The following is an 18,078-nucleotide window of genomic DNA, read 5'->3' as shown; positions in this document are numbered from 1 at the left end:
CCAGCTTGGCCCTGTGCACAGGTCAAAATGGTTTTGCATTTCAGGTCATTTCCAGAAGGCCACAAAAGGGCAGCAAAGGTGGGGCTGAGCCCTGCCACCGCATCCCAGTGCTGGGGGTCCCACTGCAGTCCCCTGCCAGTTCCCCTGCCCTCTGGGGCTTCCCTCTCTCAGTTCCCCACTCGCTCCTCCCAGCCCTGGTCCCCACCCTGGCCTAAGGTGAATTTTGGGGGAGCACCACTGATTTAAGGTTTCATGAGAGCCAGGACCCCACAAATCACTGGGATTTGTTACAGACTGCCCTGATCAACATGTCCCCTCCAAGAGACCCCCCCCAAGCAACCAGGCTGTTTGCTCCCATGCGAAAGCACTTCCCCATCTTCTCCAAGGGCAGATGCCCAAGTCCCCCCAGACCATGGAGCACGGGCAACACAAGGGGCTGAACAACCTTTGCAGGCTTCTGTCTGCCCTTACCCTGGCATTCCTCAGGGTTTTGGCCCCATCCCTGGCTCTGTGAGCAGCTCATTTAATTTTACCATCACAGCATCCTTTTAACGCAGGTATCAGCCCTCAGGAAAGCTGTGCTTATCCTCTGAAGGGTGCCTGTCAGCTGCAGCACAGGGGGACCTTGGGCTGGCCCATGGGATGCCATGGCACTGACACTGCACAAGTTTCCTCTCCGTATCATCAGGCATTGTCCTGGCACACACAAAACTCTCCCAAAAGAACCAGGCAGTGAGAAAAATAAGAATATGCAAAGGGCAGGCAAGGGAAGGCAGCGAGTTTCTGCTTGGCTGCACAGGGAGGGGTCTGCGGTGCACAAACAGCATCCGTTCCCATCTCTTCATACCAGTGACGTTGAAGAAAGTTGCAGAAAAAAAACATTTCCTTCACCCAGAATAGAAAAAAAAAAAAAAAAAGACATTTGCAGCCTTGAAAGATTTATGTTCCCCCTCCAGAAGCCAGCAAGACCACGCAGGTTCCGCAGAGGTGCTCAGTGCCAGGGCTGGCCCCGAACAGCCCTCCCAGAGCAGGGGGAGACAGGGATGCTCCCCAGTGGGATGATTCCCATGGGAAAAGCTGGGTCGACAGGGGTGTGAGCACCTGCCCTGCCCTGCTCCATCCATTAGTGATCTTAATTAATTACCCCCCTCTTGCACTACCCACTCTTAATTATACACCTCTGAGACCCCTGGGCAGCAGCAAAGGCTGCGGCTGAGCAGAGAGACCCGAAAACAAGCAGAGAGACCCTGAAACAAGCTGAGGGACCCGAAAACAAGCAGAGGGACCCTGAAACAAGTAAAGGCACCCCAAAATTAACCTCTTCCCAGTGCAGAGCCTTGGTTTGAGTGCTGGGTCCCTGCAGATGTGCTGGTCATGGGTAATCCCAGAGGAAAACGCTTCCCATTCCCAAAACGGAGCCCAGCGAGAGCAGAAAGGACCCAACCAGCCCCCATCCTCCTTATGGGCTATAGCTGCCCCGGACAGGGACCAGCCCAGCCCAAGCTGGGCAAGCAGCCCCCCAAGGCCCTGCATCTCTAATAGCAATCAACAGCAGCCCCTGATGGATGCTGGTCCTGGGCCCCAGGTTTGCCTCCCCGCCACAGTGAGCCCTGCTTCCTCCAGGACCGCGGGGCTCGGTGTCTCCCCGTCTGTCTCCCCAGAGCTCTCTGGAAAACACGCCGGCGCCAGCGTTATCAGCCCGGCCGCAAGCCAGATCTGCCAGAGCATTAGTGCCATCCCAGGAGCCCGCTGTCTATTTTTAATCTCACTAAAAAGCAGGCAATTTGTCACTTAAGTCTCCATCCTGGACTCCACTTACCCAGGCGGGAAGTGAGCCGCAGCTCCGGCAGCATCCCCTGCATGAGCAGCCCCAAAACCTGGCTACGAGGCGGATGCTTTTCTATTCAGGGTCTGTGGCAGCAGGGTGGTCCCAGTCCATGGGGCTGGGATCAGAGCCTGGGGCCAGGAATGGACCCTGTCCTAGTCTTTATTCCTTATTTCCTTATTCCTTATTCCCTATGCCTTATTCTTTATTCCTTATTTCCTTATTTCTTTATTCCGTATTCCCTGTTCCTTATTCCTCATTTTTTATTCCTTATTCATTTCCTTATTCCTCCACGTTTCCATCTGACCGTAATTTGGGGAGGGGGGAGAAGCAGTAGTTTTCAACTATCCCAAAGCAGATTTCTTCTCTCCCCTTTCTGAAACTGCCAGAAACTTGGGAGAAAATCCCATTTCCCATCACTCTGCCACCAGCCCACCTCAGGGGTGCAGTATGGCCCCCCAAAAGCTGCTGCTCTTTGCAATAGCCCTTGAACTCTAGTGCACACAATGGGGCTCTGCACTTCATCTGCTAGCAGATAATTTTGCTATTAATAAAATCTCCATATTTAATGTGTGGCGGTTTTTTTGGGAGGATGTCCCAACTTGCACCTTTGAGCCCCACAGCATCACCCAGGTCTCCCCGCCTGCCCCCCTCCATGTGGGTCCTTTGCATCCCAGCGGAATCCAACAGATCCGGCACGCTGAAAATGAAGTCCTGCAGATTAGAAATCAAACACCACCCCACAAATTGCAAACCCAATCTGATCACGGTGCAGCCCGCCCACGTGGGTGATGGCAGATAAGGGCCTTGTGCTGCAGAAAAGGGAAAGCTCTCCAGGAGGAATATTAAACCTCACAGCGGATGGATTGGAGGTTTATCAGCGGCTTTTGATGGTAATAGATTTTTGTAATAACCCGACTTTATTACTGGAAACAATGTGAGGACGCAAAGTGGTTTTGAGGCTTGTTAAAAGCATTTTCCAGCCACTTTAACTCCCTTCTCCCATTCCCGGTGCTTCATCTGGGGATGCTGAAGGGTCTGGGCAGGGGATGAGGAGGTGAAGAAATCCTGGCCCAGCCCAGTAAAACCACTTGATGCTTTCTTAGAATCAAGGGCACATCTCAGAGCACCCACTGTTCAGCAGAGAGGGACATACTGGTGAAGACACGTGTCCCTGAGGAACGGGCGCACGTTTGGGTGGCACAGGCACGGGATGGGATGGGATGGGATGGGATGGGATGGGATGGGATGGGCAGGGCACAACCCACCGAGGCAGCTTTTGGACCCTGCCCTTGCCAGCCACTGTGAGCGGCAGGGAATATACCCTGACAAATAATTGAATTCCCTTTCCCCTTGACTGAATCCCAGGTTACGTGCTTGACAGGTGATATTTGTACCTCTTTTAGGGAGTAAACTGCAGCACTTCCATTAAATCAACATCTTGGATCAGTCCTCCAGCCGTCCCTGAGGGGTGATCCACCCAGCAGCATCCTCAGACCCTCCTCATGCTCGTGATGGAGGTGGGGAAGAGGAGGGTCAAGGGCAGCACTGCAGAGCAGGGCAATAGCCAAAATGCTGGAAACTGGGGATGGGGCTAGAAAAAGGGGCAGAAAAATCAGGCAAAGGTTGAGCCAGAGCCATGGAGAGCAGTGAGTATGGAGTGGCAGGGTCAACCGGTCACACACTTCTCCATGACTGAGGCCAGCTTCTGGCTCTGGGTTTGGGCAAAGACCTGAAAGAAAATCCCCCTCCGGGACCATGAGGTTGGATGCTTTGATTCATCCGCACGGGGTTATTTTTCTGTTTTTTTGTCCAAAGCTGCCGGAGCTTGACCTTGAACCGGTGTCTTGTTTCCCTCTGCCAACCCAAAACTGCTGTTTTTTCAGCAAAATAAAAATAGCACTGTTTTTCTCCAGCACTAGAACCAAAGGCAGCTTTACTGGCACCCCAAACACCCCAAATCGTCTCCACAGCCCTGCCACCACCACAGGGCGACAGACGGATTGGGAGGGGTGGCTTTGCAGGTGCCATTTGGGAACACCCACATCTAGCTGGGGACACCTAGGAGCAGCGGATGGGGAGCCTGGGGAGGAAAGCAAAGCACCCAGACCCTTCCCATCACCATTACTCTCCCAAATCTGTCCCTGTAATACCTCTGACACCCTGTTTGGAGCCTACTCATGGGGGGAGGGGGGCGGTATGGAATCAAGGACCCCCTTTGGTGTGTCCTGGGTGGCTCCTTGTGCTTCTGGGAGCTGTGATCCAAGCCTGGCTCTGACACAGCTGCATCACATACATAATATTGAATTATTTCCCCGCAGTTTCTGGGAATTGCCGGTTAAGACTCTTTAGATGGCACACACTCACAGCTCCTAATCTTATTCACTTGCCATTTACCCTGGGAGCAGAGCATGAAGCCGCCAGCCTTTCCGGGGCACACAGATATGGGGTCTCACATTGTTAGTAAGAGGGAATAATTAATATTAATCAGATGTGCTTCAAATTGCACACCAGGGCCCTTCAGGCATACAGAGTTCGGGTGCAGCAAAGAGAAAAATGGGTCTCTGCACACCTAAATAGCTAATGGAAGGGAAAGGAAGGGGAAAAGCAGAAGCGGAGCTTTGTTGTGCTCAGGGATTAATCAGCTGCATGGCTTGTAAACATTATTCCCCAGATACCCACCTAAGCACTGACATACCTGCGGGGCACCTGGGAGTCACTGTGGTTTTGGGAGATAATACTAGGGATGAAATGTTCTCCCCTTCCCCAGGATTTCTGGGCCCAAAAGACACATCTGGTGACACCAAAAACATCTCCAGACTTTACTGAACTTTGCCAAGTAGCTCATGAAATTAAATAAGAAAGGAGGAAATCTGAAGGTTTGGGTTTTGCATTGGCAGAGAGAGATGCTCTGCCTTACAATCACTTCTTCTCTTTGAAGTGGCCTTCAGGGATGCTGGAAATACCCTGAAATCCAAGCAGCCCCCACCAAAGAGTTTCCTTTCAGCCCCCCAAAAGTTATCATTTAATTAAATCCAAACCAAAATGCTTTGATTAGAACTCAAGACAGAAGTGTCTCTTTTTTTTAAACCTTCCTATTAGCAAAAAACCACAAAGGCCATGGGGAGTGGGAGTTCCAGCTGGGTTTCAGGAAGAACAGTGATGAAGCAGCATCAGGGATGGATGCGGTACCCAGCCGGGCATCATCCCCCAGACGGAGATCGAGCAGGGTCTATAAGCAAAATCTTCTTTGCCACATTCTACATTTGGCTAAATTTTGATTATTTTAGGGCTGGAAAGTTTAAAAAGAAAGACCCAAGTCTTATCACACCCATCCATCTCCACCTGCTGCCAGCAAACATGGGCTGTGGCTCCCTGCCAAAAATAGCGGGGACAGTGCAGACACTTGCTTCACAACTTCTCCTGACCTCAGCTCCTTTTTTTTTTTCCTATTGATATGATTTTTCTTCCTGGCTCATTTCAAGCCTGAGTTCCCCAGACACTCCCTGACATCTGCTAATATCCCTGAAACCAGAGCCGGAAGGGGCTGGAAGGCTTTGAAACCACAAACGATGCTGTTTTCAGGCCATGATGGGATCAGGAGGGGTTTTCCCTACCCTGGGCTTGATGCCTTACAGTGAGATGCTCACAGCAGCCCAGAGGGATCTGAGGCATCGTCTGGGTGACTTTTCCACCGCCTTTTTTGTACGGGGACAGCATGGCTCCATCACAGGCTGTGGCGTGGGGCTGGCAGGAACCTCTCCAAACCATGACAGATGTATTTGATGAACCTGGGCTTGTGTTTGCAGGCAGGAGAGAAGCTCCTGAAACAGGGATTGTGGGTGAAACCCAAATTGCCCCAAATAGCAGGGCTGGCCCATCCCAGAGGGGACGGGTGGCCAGGTCTCTCTGTGCCTTGTCAGCCAGAAACACAGCCGCCGGGGGGAAGACCAGGCATCAGCAGCCGCCCCATCTCACCATGCCCAGCCCACAACCCTGCCACCTTCTCCACTTGCCTTCCCATCCTGCTAATTTCAATCATGGAGAACTCCATCTGGGTAAAATAGAAAGCCAGCATTTTTTTTTTCTTTTCCCTTTTTTTTTTTGTGCATATTGAGTGTGTAGTGGATGTAAACTGCGTTATCTGGATGGCTTGCTGGCTTAGCACAGCCTCCGTTTTACCATACTAATGACTTTTTACACTCCAGGTAAAATCAGAACAAGACAAGAAGGTTTTAGAAAGCTCATTCTGACAAATTCCTCACTGTAATTACTGGAGCAGAAAGAACTCATCAGCAGTACATGCCGTTGCTCCAGGCGCTAAAAGTCTCGAGTGGTGAATGGCCCAGATATGGAAACTGCAGCCGCCGCCGCCGCCACATCGCCGTGCGGCACAGTGCCCGCCCGGCAGGTCTCCGTGCCGAGGCAGCAAGCGGAGCCCATCACGGCTTCCCCTGCCGACGGGATCCTCACTGGATGAGGAGCAATTTTATACATGAGTGATCTGGCATAATCCCTGTCCTCCTGGGGCTGGGGACTGCTGCGTGGCGACAGCACTGCTGCAGGGTGTGCAGGGGTGTTGGGTCCTGTGCTGGCCAGGCTCAGCTTTGCTGGTGATTAAAGACACCAGGCTGGGGTTTGGGAGGCTGGTTTTATTCTCTGGGTAGCCCTCGGGCTCTGCCTCACCGCAGGGGATGGAGAGCAGGGAACTGCGTGTCTGCTCCCAGCCCAGCCACCTCCTGCCCCTTGCCCGGGCTCCAGCTCTGCCCTGGCTGCTGCGGCGGGGAGAAAAGTTGTCAAGGGCTTTTGCTTCAAATGCATGTAAAACAAGAGGGGAAAATAAATCCCCTCCCCAGCTGGTGGGAAAGCATCTGGCAAAGCAGTTTGCTGGCTGCATGCTGCCAGCAGACACCAGCAGGGGTGAAATACCCCTCCTGTTTTGCAGCATCCATGGTTCAGGAGATGCCCAAGGACCAAGCTGGCCACAAAACCCTAGCTGGGAGAGTAAAGCCACCAGGATGTCCCCAGCTGCAAGAGGACATGGCACCACAGGTCACCGGCTGGCTGGCATGGGCTGTAGGGACCAGCGCTGGGATGGAGAGAGGGGATGAGGCAGTGGGGGTGGGGGTGGGGGGGGTGGGGGGGTAGGGGGTGGGGGGTGTTCCCGGCACCATCCCAACCCCAGCCCCGCATCCTCACCTCCGAGACCTGGTCCAGACCAAATGCCCGGATCCAGACACCCTCACGGTTGCACCCACAAAGTCCTTCACTTGCACAAGCAATAGTTTGGCTAGGAACGGGCTGGGAAGAGCTTTAGAGGCATTTGGGGGCTGTAAACGTGCTGCAGATGTGCCTGTCCCGCATCCCCCCAGGTCCTGCCTGCGCCTGGCCCAGAAGGCAAGGAAAATCCATCACAGCTTGGCTTTTACTGCCATCTCCAGTCCCCTTCTGGCTAAGGCAACTCCCAGAGAGGGAAATAACCTCAAAGCATGGGACAGGAGGGCCCAAAGCCCAGGGGTGAGCTGTGGTGGGACCCTCCAGCTCTCCCCCCAGCCTCAGGGATGGCCAAGACGAGCCCTCCCCATCCTCCACCTCTCCCAGAGCCCATCCCCATGCCAGGGACCACGGTGGCCCAGGACGAGCCTTCCGCAAAGGGTAGGAGCTGTGTGGCTGGGCTGGAGGCTGGGGGATGCTGAGATGCCCCCCAACGCAAGGGATATGGGGATATGTTCTAGGAGGGGACCACAGTGGCATATGGAGTGCCCATCCCCTCCCCTCCTGCCATCCCCCAGCCATTGCCGTCACCTAAAAGGATTAGTCATTAGGGATTAATAGTGGATTAGACACTCAGGCACATATGGTTTAGACACCGAGGGTGAAGCATTAGCACATGGTTGAGCAGCATGGGCAGGGGAGGGGCAGCCTGGGGGGTTGGGGGGCAGGCAGGCACCTTTCTGCCCCACTGGCTGTGGCCAAGAGGCAGAGGATTTCACAGGCACCAGAGCAGGAGAGGGATTTCAAGCCCGGAGGAGGGTGAGCATGGACTGAAAGCTGGATGGACCCAAGGAGGGGGAGAAGTTGACTCCAGCGTCCACCCCCAGGGCCAGCTCCTGCACCCTGGCCCCGCAGAGCACCCCAGGATGAGCAGCCCCCAGCAGCATTACACTCCCTGAAAGCTCCCCCAGCTTGGCTCTGAGCGTCCCCTGGGAAAGCTCAGATCCTGACTCACTCTCTGTAGAAGCTCCCCAGCTCTATTTGCTGCCCTTGGCAGCCAATTCATTGGAACACGGGGAGCTCTGTGGTGCTGGTGGGCAAAGATGCTCTTTTTGGAGCATCCCGAATCTCTGAAAATACTTTTTTGCACATTTTTGTTGGATTGCTGTTTCAGAGATGCAACACCCAGGTCATGCATGAGTTATCCCTCCCTTCTCCCACCCAGCCCCACAGTAGGGGGCTAGGAAAGCAGAGCCTTTCCTTTCGGGGGGGTCCCTTCCTTCCTTCAGGGTCCCTGTGCCCTGATCTTGGCACTGAGCCAGGCTGCAGGCAGCACCATGCCCCCCCACCGTGAGCCCCCATGTGCCCACAGAGCAGGGCTGGAGCAAACACGGAGAATGGATCCCTTTGCTCTTAATCTCTATCTGCTAATTAAATATTGATGGTAGTTAAATATTCATAGAACATTTTGGCTCAGAGTTTTTATCTGTCTTCAGGCATACGTGAGGTCTTTGATGTGTTATTTTTCTGGTCCCAGAAGCCTCCAGACTTGTCAACACTCTTTTGAGGGTTCCCCCCCACCCCCTTTCCACGTGTGGCTGGTAGAGGGTTTCGGTTCTTTCATTCCCAGCTTTTTTCCCTCTGTATCCCTTTTCCTATTTTTTTTTTCCCAGCATGAAGCATCTCAACTCCCCCTGAGGGATGCTGGCCCCAGGAGAGCTGCTCTCCATCCCCCGCACACCACAGGGAGGGGGGGGACAGCCAGTGGCAGTGATGGCAGTGCCATGGGATGTGGGGATGGAGCTGATCCCCCTCCACCTTCCTCTTCCAGGCTCCTGGATTTCTGCCCACATGATTCCTGTGGGGTGTCTGACAGCTTCCCCCTGTCGCCAAAGGAGAAGGACCTGAGGCCATGGGGCTGGCTGAGACCTGCTGCTCTCGGTGCATCTCCACTGATCAGGAGAAGCCCTGGTGGGTCCCTGCCAGAGTGGGGACAACAGCCGGGCCGCGGGAGCACCCGGGCAGCACCCCAGGCTGGGGACACCAAGGCAACGGAGAAGGAGCACCATGGCCCTGCCAGGCCATGCGGTGGGATGGCACTGGCGGCCGTTCCTTGGGCAGCACTGACATCTTGTGCCAAACGGAGGAAAAACATCAGCCAAGGCTTGGAGGGATGCAGAAATGCCTCCACTGCTGCTGTGCCCCAGGCTGGCACCCCAAACCCTGCTCTCCCCCATATACCCAGACCGGCAGATCCAGGGCAGCCATCCCATGGGACCAAAGGGCTCCCATGGGCCGGCACCTCACCTGGATTGTTGTCCGGCCACTGCCGTGAGCCCTGAGCAAGCCCCGGGGTCCCAAAAACAGCAAGGGCTGTCAGGACCCAGCCCTCACCCCAGCCCTACACAGCCAGTGCTCATCCCCATCGCCGGTGCCACAACCAATGCTTCTCACTTTTATTTTTCCCTGCAGCAAACTCTGCAGGACAGTGGGGAGGAAGGTCTTTCCCATGGCCAACCCAGGAAATATTTGCAAATTTATTTTAGGGAAATATCCAACAGCAACTCACACCAAGGGGAAAGGGTGATCGTGCCAGGGCTGCTGCACGGCCACACCAGTCCCCTCTCCCCCGGCTCAGAGCAGTGTCAGGGGAAGGATACACAAGGAAAATACCCCAGGGTGGTCCTGTGGGAAATGAATTCATCTTCTGTGGGGTGTCTTTTCCTCCCTGGGCAGGCGGTTTCAGAAAATACGTGTGAAAACTAGCAGTCACTCATGCTACAAAAGCAGATTGTAGCTGCTGATAGCTGCAGCCTGGGGAAAAACACCCCAGGGACCCGGGGCCAGGTTGCAGGGGGATTCGGGGTGGTGCAGCAGAGCCCCCCACATCCTGGTGATGCTGATCCCCATTGCACATTGCCACTTCCCGGCATCCCACCGGCGCTCTCCAGCCTCAGGTCTCATGCCTGGAGAAAATCCAGAGAGCCCAGCAAGTCCCTAGTGTGAATTTTTTTATTATTTTTGACCCCTGCTCCTGGGTGCAGAGGATTTTATGAGCATCTTACTAGCTCTTTTGGGGTTTCTTCTTTTTTTTTTTCCACCATTAAATGCTGCTTCTTGCCTTTCAGGTTGCTGGAAAATAGTGAGGCATGTGCCACCTGCAGAAATCAGGGTGCAGATAGGGAGGCAGATAGTGCTTTGGGTTTATCTTAGTTTTAAGGTCTGGGTTTTCAAAGGCCAAGGTTGGGGAGTGGGGGGAAGAGTTCACTCAACTCGAGCAGCCCAGCCCTGATCGCAATCTCAAGCAGAGGAGTTTGATGTGAAATCAGCTTTTCAGCTAGGGCCAGTCCCTGTGCGGAGGCAGTCAGGATGCCGGGGGCCAAAGGACACAGGAAATGAGTCAGGCAGCACATGGTGGAGGATGCCAGGGAAGGGGGGGAGTTCAGCCTTGGGAGGGCTGAGAGGATGAAGTGTGGGGAGATGAGCCGCCTGAACGGCACAATGTGGGTCCCGGAAAGCCCCTTCCCCCAGGTGATGCAGAGAGGGACCGTCATCCTGGAGGAAAGCTTTTTGCCTTTGGGATCAGCTCTGCCATGGGTTCTCTGAGCCCCCCACCCACCACTTTGGGTTGAAAACCTTTCCCTTTAGGGCTGCTTTCCCTACAGCCGGCAGGATGCAGGGCAACCTGCGTCCCACTGCCTGGCACGGGCAGCCAGGAAAGAGGGGGCTGCCCTGGCACAACTGCCAGCCAGGAGCAGGGCATGGACTCCAAAATCAAGAGAGGGCTCCAAAACCCCAGAGATCTACATCAAAGCCACACAATGACATTCATTTCACTGGGTTCCCAGTTCCCACAGCCAGAGAGCATTGCTGCTGGCGTTTCCTGTGCCCATGTCAGGCAGGTGAAGGCGAGATGCTTCCAGCAACGTCTGCGGCATGTTCACTATTGCTCCCACATGATTAACGTGTCTGAAATGGGGGCTTGGCCATGATTTTCCTGGTGAAATCTCCCCTAGAAAAGGATGGCAGCATCTGCTCCGTCTTATTTCTGTATGTTTGCATCTTCCAACAGCAGGAGATGGGTCCATCCTTGTAGCCTCAGGGTGGCCAGGTACAGGATGATGCCTCAGAGGCTGCACAACCCACTCCCACCCCAGTGAGCAGCTTTGGGGGTGAGATGCAGATCCCTGCTGGGTTTTCCAGCCTTGGACAAAAAAAACCTCCACTGCTTTTTGGGGAAGGTGATGGCACCTGGGCAGGAGCCAGCCTGGCTCTGCAGGGGCGTGGGTGGTGGCGGGGAGTGGGGGGACTATGAGCCACATCTTCCTGGGGACAGGCGAGGGTGGACCCATCTCAATATCAATATCTCTGCAAGCAGCTGGGGAAGTCCCAGGTGGCCAGGGCCAGGCAAGGACCTTAAAAAAGGAAACAGCACATGCAGGGTGTGCATTTAGTGGTTATCTCAACATCAGTCCCAGCAAGGTAATGGAAAAGCTTTAAAAGAGATTCAAAAGGGAGAAGAATAAATCAAACAAATCCTTTATAGAAAACAGAGCTGACCTGGCAAAGCTGCTTTGATCACTTTTATGACTTTGGCTGCCCCAGCTGCAGCAGCCATCCCATCCCGCAGGCACTGCATTTAGATCTTCCTCCCCCAGGGTTATTGATCAGCCGAAATGAGGAGAGGCACCACAGCATCAATAAAGCATCTGCAAACACGGCTGGAAAAGCAACTCTCACCCGGGGCGAGCGGCATTTCCAGGGGGGCTGCGCCACCAAGCAGGCGTCCCAGCGTGTCCGGTAGCACCTGTCCTGCCCCAGCAGCTCTCTCTGGCAGCCCCAGCTCTGTGACACAAGGCTGGGGCTGGTTCTGAGCATGGAGAGTGAGTAAGTGCTGAAACACTCCTGGCAGAGGTGTTGCTTTCCCCAGGAGCTGCTTTGCTTTCTGTTCAGGGATGCAGAGAAGTTGTGGGGAGCAATGCCCACGTGAGGCAGCAATGGGGTGGCTGCGGGGTGGCCGGCGCCGCAGCATCCACCGCTGCCCCCTGGGGCTGGTGGGATCAGGACATACTTGTACTCCCCAGCAGTGGGAAATTTGAAGCCCCTGCAAATTTTTTGGAATGGGTAATGAGAGCTTAGCCCCCAGCAAGGTCCAAAATGCCTCTGCCAGCCCCCAGATTTGCCACCTTCCCCTGCGCTTCTTGGCAGCAGGAGCAGGATCTGTCCCGTAAGTTTTGCAGGCACCAACGCCTCCCATCCCCACCGCAGGGCTCAGCCCTTCTCACCCCGATGTTCCCACCACACCAGAGGTGGTGGGAGGGATGTAAGGATGAGGCAGCATTTCCTGGGGTTCCCCACCTGTACCCCCCACATTTCCTGGAGGGATTTCCCCAGCCACAGGATTTCCCGGCGAGCAAAGGTGATAAAAGCCATGGCCGGCAGAGCCCCAGGACCCCATGCCACAGCCCTGGGAGAAGGGGCAGGCAGAGCTGGAGGCTGGTGGCCTGTTCCCAGCAGCTCTGCTCCTCACCACGCTCTGCAGCCAAGCCTGGAGCAAGAGCTGTGAGTGCTGGCAAGGAGTCCCCCATGAAATGGTGGAAGAAAGGGAGGAAAAGGGTGGTTTTCAGCCCAGACCACATGCAGGACAGAGACCTGCATGGCCACCCCAGAGCAGAGACAGGATCCGCTCATCACAGCATTGGGTCTGCCCATGTCCCATGCCCTTCTCTGCATCAAACGTGGGAGGGCCGGTGAGGTGGAAGGGAGTGAAGACCAGTTTCTCCTAAATTCATCAAGAGCCGCAGGGGCACCGGTTTTGCCTCTGGCCCCTCTGAGCCCACATGGACATCCGCAGCTCCAGTGCCACATCTGTGCAAACCCAGTAAAGCCCCATCCTGGCTGATGTGGGGAGGTGAAAGGGGGATATTCCTCCTTGGACACAGGCGAGACCCAGAGACCCAGGGGTGCTCAGGGGCTGCCAGTTCCAGGGGCCCAACCAGGGCTGAAAATCCCCCATGCTCCAAAATCCCCCAGCTGCAGGGTCTACTCACCCCATGCAGCAGACACCAGGACCAGGGCTCAGGACGGAGGGATGCTGGGAATGTCATCCCAGGAATTCCCCAGCCTGATGTATCCCATTGTTTTGCATGGGATTCTTTAAAAGGGGCCTTTCCCAGTCCAATAAACCCTCTTTTGTTTTCCTGGTGCTTCTGTTTCACTTTCTTATTGCAGGGAACATTTTCTACCCTTAAGAGGCCACATTTACCGCAGCTGCGCCAGGAGGTCCTCGGTGCGTGGGGGTAAGGAGGCTAAGAGGGAAAGGATGGATCCAGGAAGGGAAAGGCAAGCCAGGCAGCTGCACCGGACTGGGACCAGAGGCATCCGCTTTCCTCCGCTCCCCACAGTCTCCCTGAGGAGAGATTAAATGGGAGTTGGGGTGATGACGGGAAGGTGTTCTGCTCTGCCAGCTGAGCATGGAAACATGAACCCCCACCCTTGTCCGCATCCGCCAGCCCCAGGGCATCGCCCAGCCCCACTTGCTGCACCCTGCTGTCACCCAGCACGTGCACCCCAAAAAATCAAGGCTGATTTCTGGGAAATGGCTTTGGAGAAGAGCAAATGGAGGGACATGTGGTGTGTGTGGCCCCCGTTCACATCAGGGCAGGTCCCTGCCTGGACCAGCACGCCATGCCCTCTCCAGCCAGGCAAGGCTGCACTGCAGCCCAGGGTGGCCAAAATACCAGCAGGGTGCCATCCACATCCCCAGCCCTGCACGGGGGCTGCCCACACAGCCAGGCTGGAGGGGATGCGCACCTGCACCTCCCCACTGCTTCCCACCATCCGCCAGCTGCCGGCAGCTGGGATGCGCCCCAGGATTTGCTGGGGCTGGAGGGAGAAGGGGCTTTTTGGACAGCTGCGGCCAGGCAAAATCCACTGAGGAAACTCCAAACTGGCCTCTGCCTTTCCCAACTCAGCACAGCCAAGAACATGAGCTGCTGCTTTAGCACCACGGGAAGGGAAGTGGAGCCACCTGCCTGACCTCTCCCAGCCCTGACAGGCCCCAAACACCGCCAAAAACAGCAGACAACCATGTAGATGCCTGCTGCAACCAAACCTGCTGCTGTTTCTCTATGGCTTTTTGGGTGGGAGGGGGGCGGTATTTGTCCCCTGGACTGGGATAGGATGCAAAACTTTGCAGTGCAGGGGGAGAACATGGACTATTGAGAGTGTGTGTGGCTGCTGGGAACCCTGCAGGGTGCTGAGCCTGGCCCTGGTCCCATCCAAGGGAAATCCCCAGACCCTCTCACCCTCCCTGGGGCTCCTGCCATGGGGCACGCAGCCTGCCCAGGGATTGGGGATGCGGAGCCAAACTTTGGGAGCAACCTGGCCACCAGCCCTAATACTGGAGGCAGGAGCTCAGGAAAAATTCCAAGACCATCGGGAGCCAAAAGCACAGCCCAGGAGCAGGTTTTTTCCCTCCCCGGGGCTGTGCTGGGAGGAAATGAGTATTGCTCACCCTCCGTGCTTTGGGACGTGGCGGGGGACCAGGTCCTCCCCCTGTCCATGCGGCAGCTGGCCCTGGCGGAAGCCGGCCTCGCTGCTCCCCCATAAAAGCAGCCTGGTGGCCCTGACCCCAGCAGACAGCAGCTCTGCCCCGGCACCACCGAGCAGCCCTCCCACAGCCCAGCATGGCGAAGGCAGCCGGGGTGGTCTGCACCTTCCTCATTCTCGTCGCGCTGTGCTGCCAGAGCCTGGCTCAGAGTGAGCACTGCCTCCTGCTGCATCTCTGCGGGTTTGGGGACGGGGACAGCCCCCAGGGCTGTGAGGACGGGTTTGCTTCGTGCATGGGGTGCAGGGGGGCTCCCCCCAAAAAGCCGCCGTGCCCACAGCAGGAGGGCTGAGATGGAGGTGGGGGTCTCCAGGCTAAGCTGAGCTTGTGCTGTCCCCCCCCAGGAGCGCCGGCTATGCCAGAGAAGTGCTGCTTCAACTTCCAGATGAGAAGGATCAAGAGAGACAATGTCGTCAACTGCTACCCCACCAGCCCTGAGTGCCCACACCAGGCTGTGATGTGAGTACCTAAACCCAGCCCTGGGGGTAAAGCCCCTCTAGAACCTGCCTGAACCCACTTCTTGCTTTTGTGGGTCCAATCCTGATCCTCTGTGCCTCCGAGCCCCTCAGAAACTCAGCGCTGGGGTCCCCATACCACCATCCTGCTAACCCTGTCTTCTCTCTGCCCCAGCTTCAGGGTGAGGAGTGGGAAGGAGATCTGCACCCAGGCAAGTAGTCCCTGGGTGAAGAGGTACCAGCAGAGCTTCCAAGTCAGCTCCTTCTCCATCCCCAGCTAGTGGGGTGGCCGGAGGCAGTGTGGGGAGTCCTCTCCACGGGGGCCAGGACACCACGAAGGTGACCCCCTTGCAGACATGGCTGTGGGGACACCACATTTGGATATAGCAGCTTGTCAGGGACATCCTCCCCATCACGCTGTGACGACCCTCGCCACCTCCCTGAAGGCAAAGGGCCTTTGCCATCCCCGGCATCCCACCTGGATGGGGTATGCCAGCGCTGCAGGGTGCTGGGTTCCAGACCCATTGCCAGCCCCCGTGCGCTCAGCTTTGCTTTGCATGCAGGCAGCTGCCTGTACCCCTCGCAGGCAGTAGCAGTGTGTCAGCAAGGCTGCGCTCACCGGCCTGGCAGCAGCAGAGGGATTAAGGGGGAGCAGCTACACAGTTCTTTTTTGTACAACACACTGAACAGAATTAAATGTGATCTCACACATGCAAACATCTGGCTGTGCAAGTATCTTGGGAGTGGGCCGATCCTGCTGCCGGCTTTCCTACTCAGGTGTTAAACCATATCTGTAAGTGCTGGGGTCAGTAAGGAGCCAGGAAGAGCCGAAGACCCCACCATGTCTCTGCAAAGGGGTCCAGGGTGTGCATGGGGCCAAACCATGTCCATGCGGGCTTTGGGGAAGCCACCAGTGCAAGAGGCAGGCACAGCCCATGAGGCCCTCCATGAGGGGCTTCCAATGCCCCTTGTCAGCCATCCTAATGAGTGGAGACCCCTGGCCCAAATTTGACCAGAGCTGCCCCTCAGAGGTGCTTGGTCAGGCCCCACTGACAACCCACGCTCCCAGGATGCCATGAGGAGATGTGATGGGCACTGCCATTGTGACAAGCACCATGATGGGCACAGCCACTGCAATGGGCAGCAAGCGATGGGTCTCATGGTAGGCTAGGGTGAGCACAGGCACTGCCAAGCCACTGGCCTCAGTGCAAAATTGCAAGAGAGGCATTGCAGCTGAGCTGTCAGTGGGTGGTTTTTTAAAAGAAACTCTCCCAGGGCTTTGGCAAGTGCAAGCATCATCCTCTGTGGTTTACCGGTGGCAAGAACCAATCCCAAAATAGACTGCTGGCCCCAATGCATCAGCAGCGGTGCAGAGCTGCTGGCTGCTCACCACACTTTCCAGCAGCCCTTGGGTACTACAGGGGCCAGAGGGGCTGGGAGAAGGAATTTCCATTCACCGGTTGCCCTTTATCAATATCTCTGGGTGGTTCTTTCCCTGGGGAGAGTCCAGAGCTGTCATGGAAAGTCTGGCCAGGGGGTATATCATGCCATGGTGCAGGCAGGAGAGGCAGGTAGCTCTCAGTAGCCCCGAGTCAGCAAGAGCTGCTGGCTGCTGGCACTGACCGAGCCCCGGGTTGGACATGAAGGTCTTCTCCTTGGCCCTGCTCACCCTGCTGCTGGCAGCTCTCTGGACTGGAAGCCAGGGCGTCTCCTGTGAGTACCGACAGGGAGGCTTTCCCCATAGCTGCCCTGGCGCCACCCCCAGCTCCTCTGGCTGCCGAGGTTTTGGGGGGTCGCAGAGGGGGATGAGAGCTTCAACTCCTGCTTCTGCCATGGGTCTGGAGAACTACTGAGGGGCATCGCCAGCTGCCCGAGCAAGAGGCTGTCCCTGCCCTGTTCAAAAGGAGCAAAAATGGGCTTGGGGATGGCTTCAGCCCCAGCACCCCGGCTGGGGAGGGAAACAGGGGGCTCCTGCCCTGAGGCAAAGCAGCACTGCTGGGGCTGCGAAAAGGGACCCCCTTGTACTGGGGGGGAGCAGGAGAGTCCCGGGGAGCACCCACAGCCCTCATGCCAGGCGTGGGAGAGCACCAACCCCTCTCGCCTCCTCTCAGTCCGCAGCCCCTACGGCACATGCTGCTACAAGGAGATGTTCGTCCAGAAGAAAATCCCTGCCTTCCTCATCAGGACCTACCAGAAGACGCCTTCCCACTGCTCCCGCAAGGCTGTGATGTGAGTACACCCAGCCCCCACCCAGCCTTCCTGCCCAGCACCCTGCTCCTCACCCTCGCTCGCCCACCTTCCCTGCCACTTGTTCTGCCTTCGGGGATCCCCCAAAACGAGCCACCTCCCAAAGGGTGCCATGGGTGGGGGTGCCCTGCCCTGGCTCTTTGCACACACACACACACACACAATCCTTGACTCTTTATCCCAAAGAGCCCCCGCATCCCCCATCTCAGCTGCCAGCCAGAAAAATGGGAAGGAAGCCAAGGTTTCACAGATTGCTAAAAACCAGCACATTTGGGGGATGTGGGGGCAGGATGCCGCAGGCATCCCCAGGCTGGTGGGGGAACCCCAGGGCACGGCCGGATCCCACATCTCCCCAGCTAACGCAGCCCCTTTCTCCCCCCTCAGCGTGGAGCTGCTGAAGGGGAAGAAGTTCTGTGTGGACCCGGAGGAGCGCTGGTTCCAGCAGTACCGGCAGCAGCAGGAGTCGACCAGCACATCCACCTGAAGCTGCTTTCCATATAAGCTCTATTTATTTGCATCCCACAATTATCTGTATGTTCTCGTCTCCTTAAGTTATGGAGCCAGCTCCGTCCTCTCCCCTGCCGCCGCCCCCTCCACACTACTGTATGTCCCTCGACGGGTTTAATAAAACACCCTCCTCCGACCTGCAGCTCGAGTGAGCGAACATAAATCCAGTAGGAGAAAATATGGGTCACATCAGGGCTCGGCATCCCCGCGGGTCGCAGGAA

At 56.2% G+C, this 18,078-nt stretch overlaps 2 protein-coding genes across 2 annotated transcripts; both read left to right on the top strand.

Annotated features, from left to right (window-relative positions):
• Positions 1–14,727: 14,727 nt before the first annotated feature.
• LOC104026116 (C-C motif chemokine 4-like) lies at positions 14,728–15,384 on the top strand. Its single transcript, XM_009484535.1, has 3 exons — positions 14,728–14,800; positions 14,993–15,107; positions 15,279–15,384. The coding sequence occupies exons 1-3, from the start codon at positions 14,728–14,730 to the stop codon at positions 15,382–15,384; spliced, it is 294 nt and encodes a 97-aa protein (XP_009482810.1).
• A 1,359-nt stretch (positions 15,385–16,743) lies between these two features.
• LOC104023741 (C-C motif chemokine 13) lies at positions 16,744–17,834 on the top strand. Its single transcript, XM_009484534.1, has 3 exons — positions 16,744–16,816; positions 17,215–17,332; positions 17,735–17,834. The coding sequence occupies exons 1-3, from the start codon at positions 16,744–16,746 to the stop codon at positions 17,832–17,834; spliced, it is 291 nt and encodes a 96-aa protein (XP_009482809.1).
• Positions 17,835–18,078: the final 244 nt, after the last annotated feature.

The sequence above is a fragment of the Pelecanus crispus genome, chromosome 12 (genome assembly GCF_030463565.1).
Source record: "Pelecanus crispus isolate bPelCri1 chromosome 12, bPelCri1.pri, whole genome shotgun sequence".
NCBI lineage: Eukaryota > Metazoa > Chordata > Aves > Pelecaniformes > Pelecanidae > Pelecanus > Pelecanus crispus.
This window is presented reverse-complemented; position numbering and strand designations above follow the sequence as displayed.

Coding starts and splice junctions, on each gene's coding strand:
- LOC104023741 (XM_009484534.1), top strand. CDS start 16,744: ATGAAGGTCTTCTCCTTGGCCCTGCTCACCCTGCTGCTGGCAGCTCTC. Junction 16,817..17,214: donor TGGAAGCCAGGGCGTCTCCT/GTGAGTACCGAC, acceptor GCCTCCTCTCAG/TCCGCAGCCCCTACGGCACA. Junction 17,333..17,734: donor TGCTCCCGCAAGGCTGTGAT/GTGAGTACACCC, acceptor CTCCCCCCTCAG/CGTGGAGCTGCTGAAGGGGA.
- LOC104026116 (XM_009484535.1), top strand. CDS start 14,728: ATGGCGAAGGCAGCCGGGGTGGTCTGCACCTTCCTCATTCTCGTCGCG. Junction 14,801..14,992: donor CTGCCAGAGCCTGGCTCAGA/GTGAGCACTGCC, acceptor GTCCCCCCCCAG/GAGCGCCGGCTATGCCAGAG. Junction 15,108..15,278: donor TGCCCACACCAGGCTGTGAT/GTGAGTACCTAA, acceptor TCTCTGCCCCAG/CTTCAGGGTGAGGAGTGGGA.